The 17,836-nt window shown below is 31.1% G+C and overlaps 2 protein-coding genes and 1 long non-coding RNA gene across 3 annotated transcripts; all 3 read left to right on the top strand.

Moving 5' to 3' along the window:
• The first annotated feature begins 6,497 nt into the window (after positions 1-6,497).
• LOC145073674 (heavy metal-associated isoprenylated plant protein 31-like) lies at positions 6,498-9,217 on the top strand. Its single transcript, XM_079020190.1, has 3 exons — positions 6,498-6,603; positions 6,774-6,852; positions 8,818-9,217. Exons 1-3 carry the CDS (start codon positions 6,598-6,600, stop codon positions 9,153-9,155), a joined length of 423 nt encoding a protein of 140 aa, XP_078876316.1. The 5' UTR covers positions 6,498-6,597; the 3' UTR covers positions 9,156-9,217.
• Positions 9,218-9,448: 231 nt separating this feature from the next.
• Positions 9,449-11,320, top strand: LOC145074512 (uncharacterized). The gene is made up of 2 exons (XR_013691877.1): positions 9,449-9,822; positions 9,917-11,320. It is a non-coding gene; the product is annotated as an uncharacterized LOC145074512 (long non-coding RNA).
• Positions 11,321-14,332: 3,012 nt separating this feature from the next.
• On the top strand, positions 14,333-15,178 carry LOC145075192 (Copper transport protein family). The gene is made up of 3 exons (XM_079021497.1): positions 14,333-14,437; positions 14,529-14,607; positions 14,706-15,178. The coding sequence occupies exons 1-3, from the start codon at positions 14,429-14,431 to the stop codon at positions 14,936-14,938; spliced, it is 321 nt and encodes a 106-aa protein (XP_078877623.1). The 5' UTR covers positions 14,333-14,428; the 3' UTR covers positions 14,939-15,178.
• Positions 15,179-17,836: the final 2,658 nt, after the last annotated feature.

Raw genomic sequence — 17,836 nt, 5'->3', positions numbered from 1 at the left:
TTATATGCTATGATTTATGTGTTCTGGGGCAATCCTAATGTCGTGGCAAGCCTAATGTATGCTAGTTTGAATGCTATATGTTATATGTTTCGGGCTTCGGTCCGATTATGGGGCAAGCCCAATGCAGATTATGTGATTATGTTATGTGTTTATGATATATGATATGATGTGTATGTGCCGAGGTAAGCCCGATGCCCGATGCGTTTGGATGTCGGGGTGAGCCCGATGTCAGGTAGGAGTCCGATGTCGGGTAAACCGATGCCGGGATTCGTCCTAATGCAGTTGGGAGTAGTCCTAGAGTATCGTTATGTGTGATATGTTATGTGTATGGTATGTTGGAGATTGGGGGAATTCACTAAGCGTCGTGCTTACAGTTTCAGTTTTGGTTTCAGGTACTTCTGTTAGCAAAGAAAAGGACTCAGAATGATCACATGGCACACACCACAACTTTCTAGCCTGGGAGATTTACTCTGATATTTGATAGGAGATTTTGATATTATGACAGATATTACTTTATGTTAAGATGCATGGTTTATGATATTTATATGATGATGATATTCATGGTTTTATTAATGGTTTAAAAATGAAAATTTTGGACCGTGTTTTTGTGATGTTTCACCTTAACTTGGTGATTCATAGCCTAGATCTCTTTTAGTTTTGCTTTATGGGTCTTTTTGATCCCATTGTGGGAAACATGAGACCCTTCATAGATCATATGCTAAGGATTCCCATTTCCAGTGATATTTTGGCCCTTAGAATCATAAAAAGGGTCTTAAACCCGTTCTTGTCCAAGAAAAGACCATGTCCACAGAAGTAGGTTGCTATATCTCGAGTTTGGGTCAATTTGAGGCATGTAAAGCCATCAAGTTGTCAACTTTACAGAAATAGGTTATCGAAGCAATATGGATCTGTATTATGAAACCTTAGATCTGAGGAAAGGGATGAATAGACTAGAAATGTAAGGGATTCGGCAAGTTCATAGAGGAACTCGATGAGTTTGGTCGAACATTCCCGATTCTATTCATGGAACTCGGCGATTCCATAAGGGAAGTCGACTAGTTGTACCAGGAAGTCCTGTTTCTATTGAGAAGGATGAACTCGGCGAGTTGGAGGAAAACTCGACGAGTTAGATCGCTATTTCACGATACTGTGATTCATGAGAACTCAACGAGTTGAAGGGTAAACTCGACGATTTGAGTCAACTCGGAGCGTTGACTTTGACTTGACTTTGACTTTGACTTGACCAAAGTTTAACTTAAGGGTTATGAGTATGGAATGGTATCTAAGGGGTTGTTTTGGTTTAGCGAGTGAGTAGAGCTGATTCCGGGCAGAGACATTTCAACTATCATCCGACAGTGAGGTGAGTTTCCTCGTGGTTTGAACGGGTCGAAGGCATCAAGGCCGGCCCGTATATGTTATGTGTATTGATTAGTAGCTGAGTGTGGACAGGGCCCATATCTCATAGATAACCGCGTGTGGGCGCGTATCTCATAGTATTATTTGAGTATGGATATAGGATTGATTGATAGATTTGACTATACTTGTTGTCTGTGTGATACTTGTATGTATGCTTAGTAGCTGAGTGTGGGTGGGGCCCGTATTTCATAGTAGCCGAGTGTGGGGGGGCCGTATCTTATAGTCAGCTGAGTGTGGGCGGGGTTCATATCTCATAGTTAGCCGAGTGTGGGCAGGGCCCATATCTCGTAGTCAGCGGAGTGTGGGCGGGGGCCGTATCTCCTTAAGTGTGGGTTGGGCCCGTATCTCCTAGTAGCATTATTATGTGTATGGTATGTGGTAGTTTGGGGAGACTCACTAATAGCAAGGGGAAGAGCTCGGGATGGATGCAGTGCACACACCATTTTTTTAGTCTGGGATGTTTTTACTCTGATATGCCGATATAAGTTTTGATGAGATACTCTGATTTGATGCTTTAACTTATGCTTTTGGATGAAATGATTTTGATAATTATGGTTATTTTAATAAAATAAAAATGAAATTTTTGGTCATGATTTTTGGGATGTTACATATTCTTCTAATTTTGTGGCTTCTACTGCTGAAATCAATTCAAATACTTGTTTTACTATAGAAATCGATCATCTCGTTGGCTTTAAACAATTGAGTTTTTTGACTTTGGTTGGATTCACTATTTGGTTGTGTGATATTGACAAACTCAAGAAGAACCGATAAAGGGTAAAATCAATAGTTTTCATTCTTTGAGCGAATGAATGATAAAAAAAACAGGGGGTATGCAATGAATCGAAAAAGCGTGTTTAGAACGAATCACATTCCTTCGGTAATCACTTTATCCTTTTCATGTGATCAACCAAACAACATTTTTTTGGAAGTAATGGAATTATTTTTTCCATTCTCTCCTTCATTCAAGGATACCAAACACACACCAAGTCCTAATTTCACAAATTTAATACCGAACACTAAGAATAAATCTCGCTCATCAGTCTATGACGATAAAAATTTGAATCCACCATAAATTGAAGAGAAACCCCAAAAAGATAGAAACTTTTTTAAGATTTTCACACATGGAACCTAGGCTTCATGGATCTGATGAAACCCACCTCGGTTTTTCATGATAAATTGGATTTTCGTCTCATCACTTCAAGATACTAACTGTTGATAACAATTGGTATATAAACTACAAACAAAATGGATTTTTTCAAGAAGCTAAACCGCAAGATTTGAGTTTTCTAGTTTGATTAAAACAAGATAAAGTTGCTTACCAGTTGAAGAATTCAAAAGGGGGGAACGATTGAGTGCTTGAGCTTCTATTTTCTTGGTTACTGAACTTCTGGCTTATATAAGATCTTTTCGGTCAAAAAGAAAGAGCCAATCAGGTGCAACTCTTCCCCTCTCTCTCCTCTCGTTATGCATGTAACGACTTCAAGCTAGCAAACCCCCTAGCGTGAGCTAGGGGCGGTGTTCCTTTTCCTAGCGAGGGTGCTTAGCATCTCCACTCCCATCAGCCTTAAGAATAGAAGAATCGACAAAAAAAAAAAATCAATAAAAAACATACTCTGACCATCTTGAATTGAAGAAAGAGAAATAATGAACTAAAATGATTTCATTGATTGATTAACAAACTGAAAACAAAAGTTTATATACAAGAGAATTTGATGACAACTAATCTAAGAGAAAGAAACAATGTACAAGTGTCTTCTAACAACCACTACTAACTAACAAACTAACTTAACAAACTTCGCATGCGTGTCACTAGTGACGTGGCACTAATATTTATCAACAACAACCAATGATTTTTTATAAACCCACAAACATTCTTTCCCAAGCCTATATGCATGGGACAAAGGAAATAAACATCTTAGCTTATTTTATCCCTATTTTTTCTAACAATACCAAGGTTGCATGTTTTTCAGTTTGAGAAGCATTTAACTGTTTTATTATTTATCAGCTTTATGGTTTTTATATGGTGATCTTTTAAGTTCAATTTCTTTAAAATCCCGTGATCTCACTAGGCATAAAGTCTGCACATTTTCTCTCATTGTGTATTCCAAGTTAGAGCAAAAGACTCTATATCGAGCCAAATGGTTAGTCTTATGTCTTAAGGTCACGAATGGTAAGACTTCAAGGCGAACTCGATACAGGCAATATGTGATTCTTTCAAGAATTTTGTTATTTACCTTATCATTGTTTATTATGTTATAAATTCTTATTCACTAGATAAGCAGGACTGTTCCAAACATATTTTGGGCCCAGGGCGAGAGCAAAAAATAGGCCCTTAAAATACACAAATTTCATAAAGTTTTTTTTTTTATAATAACTCAATAATTGTAAGAAAATTATTTGTACTATCTTCTAAATATAAAAATTTCTATAAAAAACTTGGGCCCCTTTAAAAGATAGGCCCTAGACGGTCGCCCCTGTCGCCCACCATCTGAGACGGGTCTGTAGATAAGTAGGTATAATATTAGCTATGTTTGGATTTAAAGACATCTATAAAATTAAAACATGTATATGTTGGAAAACAGCTGAAAATAGAAATAGGGTGTTATAAAAAGTATATTATTTTACCATTCCTTAACATGATAATGGAAACATAGTTGAGTGTATCCATAATCCATGGCATGTTTTGTGGGAATGGACCATGAATACATTGAATAAAAACAAAAGATCAAATGCAGAGTGTGGTTGGAATGGCAGGACCCTCATGCATTATTTTACTGTCATCCTATTCACTGACCATTACACAAACGAAGAAGTGAAAGCAGCTTTTCATTTAAGATTGAAATAGCTAAAAGTAAATAAAATAAAATAAAAATTAATTAATAATTACAACAAAAATATACCTATGCCATTTGATTACGTCAATTTTGATTTTTAAGTCGAGATAATCATTATGAAATATCTAAAACCCATGTGTTTAACTTGATTTGGCATTATTTAAGTTTGTTATCATATACTAATAAATTAAATAAAAATTTATACTATATAAGGTTAAGGTTTGAAAAAACTAATTTTAGCTGTAGTTTTTATTTATGTATAAGTGTTTATCAAATTACGAAAACTTTTGAAAGGTTAAAATTACATCGAAACTAAAAGTTATTAAAAAAAAAAACTCCGAAAATATAAAATTTACAAAAAAAATTGAGTATGCTAACCGTAACTTTTATTTACATAATATCGAACAATTTTTTTTACTCGAACTTTTTATTTAAAAAGTAAATCCAACAACTCTTAAAACTTTCACAAATTCGTTCTCGAGCGCCATCTTTAATAATAAAAGCATCTTTAAAGATTTTTTTAGAGATTATTATTTGGAATAAACTCATAAATTGCTTTATTTTTATTTTTTCTGATATTGATAAACCTAATTTATTCAATAATGTTTCATTTCACTCTATGATTATATCTAACGTTTATTTTTTTCAGTTTTTTTTTATTCTATGATATTAAATGATTTTAAACATCAAGCCCTATTATGAAATATGTTATGACGACATAAAAAAATAAAATATTGAGTTTATATTTAGTACACCTTATTTTAATTTCGTATATTATAATATATTAATTTTATTAATGTTACTGCGAAGATTTTTTTTTATAATTATCATATATACTTGAAAATAATTAGATTCTATGATTATAAAAATATCATAAATATGAAAGGAAATTAATTAATTTAAAAAAAATAAGTTTTCAAAATGGGATATAATTAAAAAATGTGAGTAAATTTTTATTTATTTGTTCTAATTTCACTTTATTTTATTTTTTAATAAAACTTAGTTATAATCGTATAACGAATGAGAAGACAAACGAACAATAAGTTGCGCAGTGTCTTTTTGTATGGTAAATTCAATTCTTTTGAAAACTACATCCGTAGATCTAGGAAATATAATATTGTTATGCATGATCCGTTGTACTTTATCAATAAGCTTCACCGTATTCGGTGCAAGGAAACCAAACGTATCAAATGCAAATGGTATGAACATATGTTGATTTTCCATACACGATTTTCATGTTTGGTGACGTTACATGTAGCAGCTTTTAATGCAGCTTGTCCCGTCATGAAACTCCCGACCTTCAAGCCCACGAGAGGAGATACCCCTGTAAGGTCCACACATGCGTGTTTCTTTCCAACTCATCCAAAAATCAAAACGTCAGTTGGTCTAAGGGTTGACCTTCTTTCTGTCGGGTTAGTCAAAAAATTGACAGGTGCCTCTTTCTTGGCGGAAACCCCAACACACTTAAATATGTCGACCAAAACATTCATAACAATATCGTGCCTGTATTTGAACCCCGAAAGTTCTTTGCAATGAACCGCATGCTCTCCAAAAGAGTCTAAACATGTCTTGCAGCACACCGGACGTATCTCGTCAGTTGGAAATATTAGAATCATGAGTCGATATTTGAGGATATTACGATACTCTAGAGGAGACATATGTTGGTCAAGTGCTCAAGTCTATCTATAGAGATAGCTAGAAGAAAATCTTGAGCACTCTAATAATATGTAAAATCATATAAAAAAAGCTATAATAAGTAAAATCATATATCTATCACTCTAATAATTACACGAATTTAAATTAAAAATCTTATATTATTATTTATTATTCATAATATACAGCTTTCTGAGGAAAAATATGACCAAAAGTAGGTTCTCTTTTCTGGGCTGGGCCTTGGTTGTAGTCTTCAATTTGAAGGACCCCACTTACCAATTACCAGTTGCTATATTGCGCTCTATCTAATTCTAAATTACGCGCCTTTGCCGATTCAAAATTCTTCAAACCTCTAAAACGCTCCCATATTCATATTGGTTAATAGTACTATATAACTCTTTTTATTAGTTATTACAAAATATTTATTTCGATTTATAACAAATAACCGAAACATATTGCTATATAATAAGATATAAATTAAAGGTTAGCTATTTGTGGGCTCCTAATAATTACAATACATTTGTGGATAAGGATTTTAATCTATACATATTATTAAATTGGTCATTATTAAAGAGCAACTTATATTATATATAAAAACAAATATTAATTAGTTCCATTTTTGAAATAAAATGTGTATATAATGTAACGGCTGTTCTTTTGAGATTACTTGTCTTCTCTCACTCTATTACCAGCCATGTCTGTAAGTCTCTCTCTCTCTCTCTCTCTCTCTCTCTCTCTCTCTCTCTCTCTCACACACACACACACACACAACCAACACATGACGTGATACATATGCAAAATTGTATGTATATATTGGCATAGAAAATGATATAATTTGTCAATGTTTGGGTGGTGATATGGTGGTTGCAGGCGGTGGAGGTGAGAGTTCCAAACTTGGATTGTCAGGGATGTGCTTCCAAGCTTAAGAAAGCTCTTTTCAAGCTGAAAGGTAAATCGCTTTTTCAGTTTACGTAATTTTCTTTTTCTTGTCAAAATATTTAATTTAATGGTATATTATTTGATTGATACATGGTAAAATGTAGATATCATATTGTATTAAAATTAAAGTAAATAATTAATTAGTACTTTAAAAAGCTTGAAGTTCGTGTTACAATAAAACTTTAAACAAGTTGTAGCTTATTTGAAACATTAAACAATATACATTTTATAGTTCATAACAATAGTTTTTATGAATAAGAGTTTCGGGTTTTAAGCAAATAGTCAATAAGAAATACTAATCAAAAGACTGTTGAATTTGTTGTGATGCTCAAAAACTAATTACATTCTTTTTAAACTAAGATTTGGGCTTATAAACTTAAAGGTGTGGGATTATCTTTTTTGTTGTTATATATCTTAATGTAAGTTATATTATATTTAAATAGAAAAACAGATGAAGTTGTATTTTCGAAAATTTAGTTTATCAAACATAAAAATATTAAGAATAATAACATGAAAAATAGCGCTTTAATGTGGATAGATTTTCTAGGCAATTTATTATTGGAAGCTGTAAGGCTGTACTGAAACCGGTCCAAGTCCAACATCTGGTTTCCAAGTTTCTTGCATAATTGAATTTGACCAACAAAATAGCATTGACCAATTTACTATACTTGATAAGAAATGACAACTATACCCATAATTAAAAAATATGTCAAAACTCAAAAGGGCTGTTGTACTAGTGTTCTTTGATAGTATTAAATAATTTTTGGTATAAAAAGGAAATAATTTTCTTTATAAAGATATTGATTAAATTAAAAATCACAAAAGAGATAATTAACAAAGATTATTATATTTATTTTATTTTTGTAAAATAATCACTTATTCTTAAACAATAATCCCGGAATGAGATACCAAATACATTACAATATGCAACATAAACAACACATATTAATCGTTTTAGAAGAACATATAACAACATAAATTAATAAATAAATATTTTCATATACATATAACCAAATACATTACAATATACAACATAAACACCAAAAACAAAATGCAATACATTGTGATTTGTGAAACATATTCTAAACTTAAAACCTAAATTGTAACTAAGTACAATATTATATATACGAGAGTATGCGCACTTGGTCTATATAAATTTGGTTACTTGAGACCAAAATACTAGGAACCTTCTACATTTCGTAAGAGTTGCTTAGACTGTTTAATATGCAACTTTGGTATGTGTCATTGGCACCCTAAACCAAGTGTAAATATACGACAACTTTTTTGATATGCTCAATTGGTATATTTGTATTTGGTTACATACCATTAATCAACGACTTTTGTAGATTCTTTATTTGAGTATTCATACTTTGTTTTACCACAAAAAATAAATAAATAAATTGAAAATACATGTTAATGTCGAGTACCATACTTAGAAAAAAAATACATGTTACGTAATATTATGCATAAATATAAATATATCATTAAATTTGTCGTATGTCATTATATCAGACTCAAAAAAGTTTTCGTATATTCATCCTAAAACCCATTTTTCTTTATGTCATTATAAATTATGTTTTTTCTATATATAGGTATATAGTATGTTTTTCATATTGTGAAATACATACACGGACTTAGAATCCATATCCATAAAACTTAATAAATTAAATGTAATTTTATGATCATCATAATTCACCGAATTCCACAATTAGTTATCCGTAATCAATCGATATAAAAATCATTAGAATACATAATTCGGCCATGTTTTTATTTATCCATATCGAAGAGAAACAGAACTCATAATTATGAATCAAATTAACATTTTAATCAAGTTTTGTAATATCATATTTAAAAAACATTGTTTTTTTTCCTGTTTAATCATTTCCGAATTTTCATAAGTGTAACCTCTATAGTCACATATTAAATATATTAGAAAAATATCAAAACATAGATTTAAATTTGATTTATTTTATAGGAGTTGAAGAAGTAGAAATTGACATGGAGATGCAAAAGGTCATGGTGAGAGGTTATGCTTTAGAAGAAAAGAAAGTCCTGAAAGCAATAAAACGGACGGGTAAAGCGGCTGAACTATGGCCATACCCGGGTCACTCCCATTTCGCTTCATTTTACAAGTACCCGACCCACATTGCTAACCAATACTATTACGACACGTCATCAAAAAACAACTATGCACGACATAATCTACACGCCTTCTTCAACACTCCATCGGCTTACTCAGCCGCCATTGCCTCAGATGAAGTCGTAGCCTCCCTTTTCAGCGATGATAACCCTCATGCATGTATGATCATGTGAATGTGATTCTATTATATGGAAAAAAAACTTATCTGTTTATTTATATTAATATTTTTTACTAATTTATAAGTTTAAATTAAATGTATTTTTTATGTGCTAAATGCATACTAATTGCATGATTTGATGAAAATGTTTATCTAATTATTGATGGGGAACGAAAATTGGTGAGGACGGAGGTAGATTGCGAAGTGGGGATACGTTGTTTTAACTATCTATCTTTTATAAAAAGGAAAAATAATACTGTAGCACATCAAATTTTTGCCATTTGGCCAATTTGGTCACTAAAGTTTTTTTTCTTTTTTTCTTTTCTTTTTTTTTTTTTTTTTTTTTTTTTTTTTTTTTTGTCAATTAAGTCATTTTCCCCGATTTTAAACGGTTTCCGGTTAACTTTGTCTAGGTGTAAACAACTTTGATTTAATAATTAGTTTACGTAGTAAACAAATTACACGTATGATTTGCCACATCAATTAATAATATAAGACTCGATACTTAAACTCACTTGCTTCACCCGTCTGCCTGTGTTCTTCATTTATAACCAAAACACAAAATTGAGCTAGGGTTTTTTCAAGGATATTTGTGGTTGAGCTGAAGAATCAAAGCATTCAGTGGAATGGCACAACCGGACCCTAATGGACTCTTTGTGATAGTGGAACTCAACTATTATGGGGTATTTTCTCGAAATCCTTTCATCTTTGAACTAGGCACGGTAACTCATATTTGTGTTTTAACAACTGTTTGTTTTCATGTTGCTTTAAACCTAGATTTCAAAATCCAAATCTTCCATAACATTGGTGGTATAAATTGATGTGGGGAAGACGAGAACAATTCCATATCTTTTAAGAACAAATGATCCTAGATTTGAAATGTTGTTTCCAAAAATCTTGTTTGAGTTATGAGTTCTTTGAATGTATGTAGGGGTGAGCATTTGGACCGGTGGACCGGACTGGACCAGACCGTTTTTTTGGACCCCCGGGCCGGTTCTCGGTTCAAAGATTTTTATACGGCCTGGTCTGGTTTTTACCGGGTTTAGAATCGGTTGGACATGTTTAAGATTTATGTGACTTTTTTTAAACACTCATAACTCATTCGTTTTAAGTTGGATTGACCTGCGGTTTTTTCCAACATTTAGTTTACAGTTTGTAGATGAATTTTGCCTATAATTTTGTTTATTTTGGTATTATATTCACTGAGTTACAATCCTTCAAAGTAGAGCTATCAAAACTGAAAAAATTCAGTTAAGATTTTGTAATATGTGACATTTTTTAAACACCAATAACTCATTCGTTTTAAGTCGGATTGACCTCCGGTTTTTTCCAACATTTAGTTTACAGCTTGTAAATGAATTTAAACTATAATTTTGTTTATTTTGGTATTATATTCACTGAGTTACAATCCTTCAAAGTAGAGCTGTCAAAGCTGAAAAAATTCAGCTTTTCAGCAAAATTTTGTAATCTATGACGTTTTTTAAACACCCATAACTCATTCGTTTTAAGTCGGATTGGCCTCCGGTTTTTTCCAACATTTAGTTTACAGTTTGTAGATGAATTTAGACTATGGTTTTGTTTATTTTGGTATTATATTCACTGAGTTACAATCCTTCAAAGTAGAGCTATCAAAGCTGAAATATTTTAACTTTTTAACTATTATTTTAGACTATAATTCTGAATTTTATGTATTTTTGACAGATAAATCATATGAAATGGATCTTGGTGAACTTGATTTTGTATGTTGCTTTTATTTGGAAAATTAGTTTTATAAGTTATAATGTTATAACATCAATGTAGATTAGTTATGCATGAAACGGAAACGCAATCATTTTTACAAGTTGTATCGTATCAAACTTAATAACATATTCGTTTTAACGAGTTCTATCAAACCCAAAAACTTATTTTAACGACTTGTACTCTATGCAATTAAAGTTGTACCCGTCCAAACGGGTCCAAGAACCAGAAAACCCGGACCTGGACCCGGACCCGGACACGAACACGGACACGACTCATCCGGTCCGGTCCACGGTCCACAATATTCTCCAAAACCGGTCCGGTTCGATTCGGTCCAAATGCTCACCCCTAAATGTATGTGTATGTGTTTTTCAAGAACAGATCCAAATCTTATTTCAAATCTTCTTGTTTGAGTTCTGAATCTAAAATCCTTTCCTTGTTCGAGTTTGTTCTGAAATCTTGATTTTGTTTTGAAATCTTCTTTGAGTTCTGAAGTGTTGCTTGAATGTGTGGGAGTTCTCAGATAAACCTTCTTAAAACTCTTGATGAAATTCATGGGTTTTGGTTTAAAACGTAATGGGTCGGTGTTGGATTTGCTCAAATTGTTTTTATTCAGTCGGTGGGGGGAAGAAGAAGAAGGTTTGGGGAGATTGTTAGTGGGTTTGCACAGCATTGAGGAAAAAGGAAGAGGTAACCGATTAAGGGTTGGAAACCTGATAAAAGGGCTTAAGCACAAAACTTTTAACGAATATCCGGTATTAGTAGACACAAATGTTCACCAAGGGTAAAACCAAATATTTTTGAAAAATTTAAAAGCGTTTATAACATTAGCCCTTAAACTTTCTCCAAATAATGAATCTTTGGTATTTTTGTATTGCTTATTAACTTATAATATTGGTTTGATACAATAAGTTTTCAATATTACATAGTTTAAGTTTAATTTTAGTGCTTGGATGGATAAAAATTACGAGCATTTATTGATTGTTTAACAATGAGTTTTTAATATTGGTTTCTTATTTACCCTATCTTTAACCTAATACTTCTTATAATTAGGGGTTGGCTAAATGGACACCCCATTTTACCATTTAAACATCTTATATAATTTTTAAGATATTTTTATTAGTTAAAATTACATTATTTTTTGTAAAATATGATTAAAAATAGTTACTTATTGGTTGACTTTTGACAAAGATGTCTATAAAGTGTCACGTAAATTTGCATCATCAATCGCAAAACACAGATTCCACCTTCATTCTCCTTCCTTTTTTTTCTTCAATATCATACTTCCTAATTCTTGATATGTTGTTAAGTTATTGATTCTTGGTTATTGGGTCACTTACAAATATTAATAATATGAGAAACAATGAGCGGACCACCATTTAATTTACAATAACTAATTTCACCGACAAAATCTTTCAAGAATATTATTTTTCGATGGCAAATTTTCTTCCGAAGTATGTGTGGGCAAGCGAGGGTACCACAACAGTGGTTGTTTGCATACAAAAACACATTTTTTTTCTTCCACTATGTATAATTTTTCAAATTCTTTTTTTTTTATAAGCATTTGTTCTTTCATCTTTGATGATAGTATAACATTTGGAATATTTGTTGTTCTATATTTGTATATTTGTGTGCATGGTTTGAACTGAAAATTTTCACTTTAACAATCTCACAACTTTACACCATAGATTTTTTTTAAAGCTTTGGGTAGTATTTGCCATGTGATCGATTATAAATATTCATTAATGCTTTAAAATTGATGAGCACACTATAGTGATGGGGATGGATTGTGATGGAAAAATATATGTAAATCTCATAAAACTTTGTTTTTTTGGGCATTTAAGGTTGTATATTTTGTCTTATAAAAATAGTCATGTAGTTGCAAAATATATTTTCTAAATATACTTGATAATAACTTCTATAAATAATATTATTATAAATGATTAAAAAAAACTCTTATTAAAAAACAAATAGGTCAATAATATGCAAGATGCTTTTTCGTATTATTTTACACGTATAAACCAATTTTGTCAAACACTTATGTATAATAATGTTATGACCCAACACCTTGATAACATTAAGATGTTTTAACATAACTCATCAAATAATTGTACACATCATTTTCTTATCTTATATCAATTATTTATATCCATTAACTTAATGAGCGTTAAACAAAAAAAATACAAATAATTTGATCATAAAGGTATTTTGATGATGCATATAGATTGTCAATATGTATACAACTTGTGATATTAGGAAAGATGGAAAGAAGAATCTTCTTATCACTTGACCCAAACCGACCAAACCACCCCATGACAATTTTCTGCATTTCATTTTCAATTACAAGTTACGATAAATAAAAATACATAGAAAACAATCATATTTAGAGATTCTGTCCAAACATGTTTTACTCTTATGATACGTCATACCCTTTATGGAAAATTTATCCGGACAATAATTGTTTGTAACAAAATACTAAACATATTGTGTAAATTGAGTTTTAGTTAATTCGTTATCACATTTGATCATTTTAAATATTTTGTGTATATCGTGTATTTTTAAAACTTTAAATTTGTTTCCAATACACCATTATAAAGTATAAACAGCTATATTATGTGGTTTGATGTTCATAATGATATAAGTTGTATTGTTAATGTATATAGATGATATTTATATTTGTATAGATAGGTATAGGCCCATTATTGTATAGCTCATCTTGTATTTATTTGTATTAATATGAATATATTCATTACCGAAAAAAGTCAATAAGCAACATCTTATCGTATATGAATATATCTTTTAAACCTTACACCCTCCTAGTTTGATTCTAGACAAAGAAACGAAAACTAATTTACTAGAGAATGAATGATGAATATTTAGAAAACAAAGAGAACACAAAAGTCGTACCTTTTACATTCCTTTAGAAGAACAATATGTATCTTGACAAAAAAATGTGGTTATACTTGAATTAAATATAGTTATTTAATGGTTTTAATGCAGTTACATTAGAAAACATAGTTAATAATCTAATTTAACATAGGTATTAATTTCTACTTCACCTAAATGTCTTGTGACATGAAATCACAACAACATTGTTAATTTAGATTCTTTTTATCCATCAATCATCCAAGAATTCTTTTTCTTGTAATGATTCTATCATTATGACTAACAAACAAACAATATATATAATCAATCATGAATGTGTATTTGAAATGACCAAATATCATATTAGCTTGATTGCAAATTTCAACATCAATCCGGTTTAAAGATTATTCACCCACAAATCTTGAATCCTACGAATGTGTAAACTTCTTGAAAGAATGGCAAACCATATTTGACATGTACTACACGTACAACCAACAATGCACAAAGTACAAATCTTGGAAACGTAGACTTGTGTATATCGACGTGACTAGATACGTTGCACGCTTGTAATCACACGCATACCATCAATATTATAAATAAAACACCAAAGAATAAAAAAGATGAAGTCATATTTCACTTTGTTTCTTTTGTTCACACTTTCTTGTTTCTTCTCCACCACCTCCTCACATGGCTCAGGTAATAATCTCTAATTTCTTCATTTTCGATCGGAATTTCTTGGATTTTTGTTTAAAGTTTTTGTTTTTCTGCATGTTTGTTGAGTAAACAGAAGGTGGTGCTCAAGGTTCTTACGATGACGGATGATAAAACGAAGCAGAAAGCCATTGAAGCTGCTGCTGATATCTATGGTAAAATCTCTAAATCTCTCGCTTTTTCTCGATCAAATTGAAATCGGAAATGGGATTCGATTGATAAGAACGATGAATTGAATGATGAATGTTAACAGGGGTGGATTCGATTGCGGCTGATCTGAAAGATCAGAAGCTGACGGTGATCGGAGAGATGGACACGGTGGCGGTGGTGAAGAAGCTCAAGAAGGTAGGGAAGGTGGACATAATTTCAGTTGGACCAGCGAAAGAACCTGAAAAGAAAGAAGAAAAGAAAGAGGAAAAGAAAGAAGAGAAGAAAGAAGAAAAGAAAGAAGAGAAAAAGGAAGAAGTTAAAGAAGAGAAGAAGTAATCCAACCTTTTTTAATCCTTTCGATTCATATTCATAATCTTTATCTAAATCAAATAAATTCGATCCTTCAAAAAAGTGATCGTTTTCTAGAATTGGCTAAACGGGTGGAATGACTCAGAACTGAGTCATGAGCAGATGATGAACTCGATCCATATGAATGCACATTTACTTAGCTTCATTTGCAAGCACTGAAACTACTGTATCTTTAAATGTTATTTTATTATTATTATTTCTTTGTTATTTTCTGTGTTTTAATCTTTGTGGGGTTTCGAAGTCTTTAACTTTCTTCATCTTTCTTTATTTGATAGCCACCAACCTTCAACAGACAAAACAACTTTTGTTACTTTTGTCTGAGGTATAGTAAACCCACAAAAGTTTCAGCAAGGGTATGTCGATTTAACATGATCAAAAAGAATTAAAGATTCTATTTGAAGTCATTTTTCTTATGTTATGCATGTGTTCTTGTCGAGAATATACAGTGAAAATGGACAAAGTAAGCGAGCCTTTAATTTGTCAACTTTCAATATCCAAGATTGAGATTCTTGTAGTTTAACTCTTAACCCTAGCATAGAACAACCTTTGATATATACAATGTAATTTGGAATATATTGACATTGTTAATTACTCTCCCAAGTGAATGTGACTATCATCATTGATACAAAAATTGTAATTTTGTTGACATGACTTGCTATAGATTTGTATATGTGCAAAAGACGTGAGCTAGCTCTTCTTATATGTATCATCAAGATTTTTTTTTTTAAAAGAAAAGTTGTTTAATTCGGAGGAGGCCGGTGTCTGATTATGTCCTGTATAACAAACACATTCTAAAAGGCAACCTCAAGGTGAACTACTTAAAATGAAACTCTTTAAAATGAAATCGACCTACATAAGAAGAAAAGAAGAAAAAAACAAAGAAGGAAGCATGAGTCATGAGATGATCATGAAGGTGTCTATTCTTTAACTAATCCCAAACACCAAAGGCCAAATAGATCTAATATAACCTAGAGAAGTAATAAGAAAATATATAAACAAATACCCATATGACCATATCCATTGATTCCTCCACTCGATTTCTTTTGATAGTGACTTATCTACGCAAACCATAAAGACATGCACCACGCAATAAGTCAAAATATAGTATAATAGTGCATCTATTGCAATAAAATATTTCCACAAACAGTTAAATAAAAATGAGTTAAATATTAATCAAATGTCTAAAACAAATTTGAATATCCAAAAGTCCATATTTCCTTTCGTAATCCGAATTTAGAAATATCTAAATCTGGACATTTTTCCTGTAGAATATAATAATATATAACTAATAATACATTTTTAATAAATGATAGAATTATTTAAAAAAATAGGCCAGTACGTTTAGTTATTTGTAAATAGATAATGCTTTGACAATCAAACAATATCATTTAAAGATGTGAAGAGGCAGAGACAGATAGAATTGATATTTAATTTAGTAAAATGTCTTTAGCATGAGTTAGCATTTAACAACCACAATATCTCTATATATAATATATGAACAAGTTAATAATGTTTTCTCGAAGATTCATTGATCAACAACCAATTGGCATCAACCTTTGACATCTGATTACACCCATAAAAAGAATAAATTAAAGATATAGATTAGAATTTGTAGAGATGGAAAAACATAGTTGAGCAGAAATACAAAATAGATAGAAGGCATGAATGTTACTGTTCATTTTTTTTTTGTCTCTTCTTGTGCAAAATCAAAATTTATAGAATTGATATTTAATTTAGTAAAATGTTAGAATATGTATAAAAATTGAATAACGCAAAATCAAAATTTATAGTTTTAGGCTTTTATATATATATATATATATATATATATATATATATATATATATATATATATATATATATATATATATATTAAATTTTTTTAGTAGTTATGGACTATTTATATTTAAAAAAAAAAAGTAGGGAAGGGGGACAACCCCTCCTGACCCTATACAAGCCCCGTCCCTGCTAGTAATGATCGAGTCTCTAGTCAAGGATCATCTTGAATTTATGGAAGATGATGAGTATTAACTATGTTTAATTATAGGTTTATTATAAGCATATCGATATCTGTTTATAGATAAAGTAACTAGAGCATGAATCATTTCCACATGACACGCGTGTTTGACACAAAGTTTTTGATAGATTTTAATTTATAGCTTTTAAGAAAAAGCTCGAAAAAAACCTTTGTTCGATAGTATAAACTTCTAACTTTTATTTTAGACAAAAATCATATAATCCAAAAGCTACTTCAAGTAGCTTTTCGGAGCTTTTACCTTTCGGTTTTTATGTAATTTTACACCTTTAAAAACTAACATCTACTTTTATCATACAATTCAACACAAATAAAACATACAACTTCTGGCTATCAACTAATTTTGTCAAGCACGCCCGATATATAACATAGTAGCGTATATTACACAAGTTTTGCGTATAATAGCAACTTACTTATAATCCTTTACTCAAAATAGCAATGTACTTATATTTTTTTAACTTGTTGAAATGCTCATAAAACATATGACAATATTATAAATAGGGAAACCATTTAGAAAGTATGACAATACTAATTATCAGTCGGCTGAAAATTTCCATGTCTACCCAACAAATATTCACACGACTACACTTAATAGCTAATTAAAAACTTGCTAAATATTTTGATTTCAACTATGAACGAGAAACATCCGAAATTTTGAAGATAAATTGTTGAGAATAACCCTATTTCTAGGTCAACTCGACAAGTTGGAGGGACTAACTCGATGTGTTGTAGATGGAAGAATCACAGGAATTAAATGAACCAACTTGACGAGTTGGCAGCTGAGAAGGAAACCCTAATTTTTAGGGTCTTGCACCCTATTTAAAGGCCTTAAG

Source organism: Lactuca serriola, chromosome 9, assembly GCF_051521515.1.
Source record: "Lactuca serriola cultivar US96UC23 chromosome 9, Lser_US96UC23_V15, whole genome shotgun sequence".
Classification (NCBI taxonomy): Eukaryota; Viridiplantae; Streptophyta; class Magnoliopsida; order Asterales; family Asteraceae; genus Lactuca; species Lactuca serriola.
This window is presented reverse-complemented; position numbering and strand designations above follow the sequence as displayed.

What these genes read in the sequence shown, in the direction of transcription:
- LOC145073674 (XM_079020190.1), top strand. An exon ending in AGCTCTTTTCAAGCTGAAAG is followed by an intron (nt 6,853 to 8,817) that starts GTAAATCGCTTT and finishes TTTATTTTATAG; the next exon opens with GAGTTGAAGAAGTAGAAATT.
- LOC145075192 (XM_079021497.1), top strand. An exon ending in AGCTGCTGCTGATATCTATG is followed by an intron (nt 14,608 to 14,705) that starts GTAAAATCTCTA and finishes GAATGTTAACAG; the next exon opens with GGGTGGATTCGATTGCGGCT.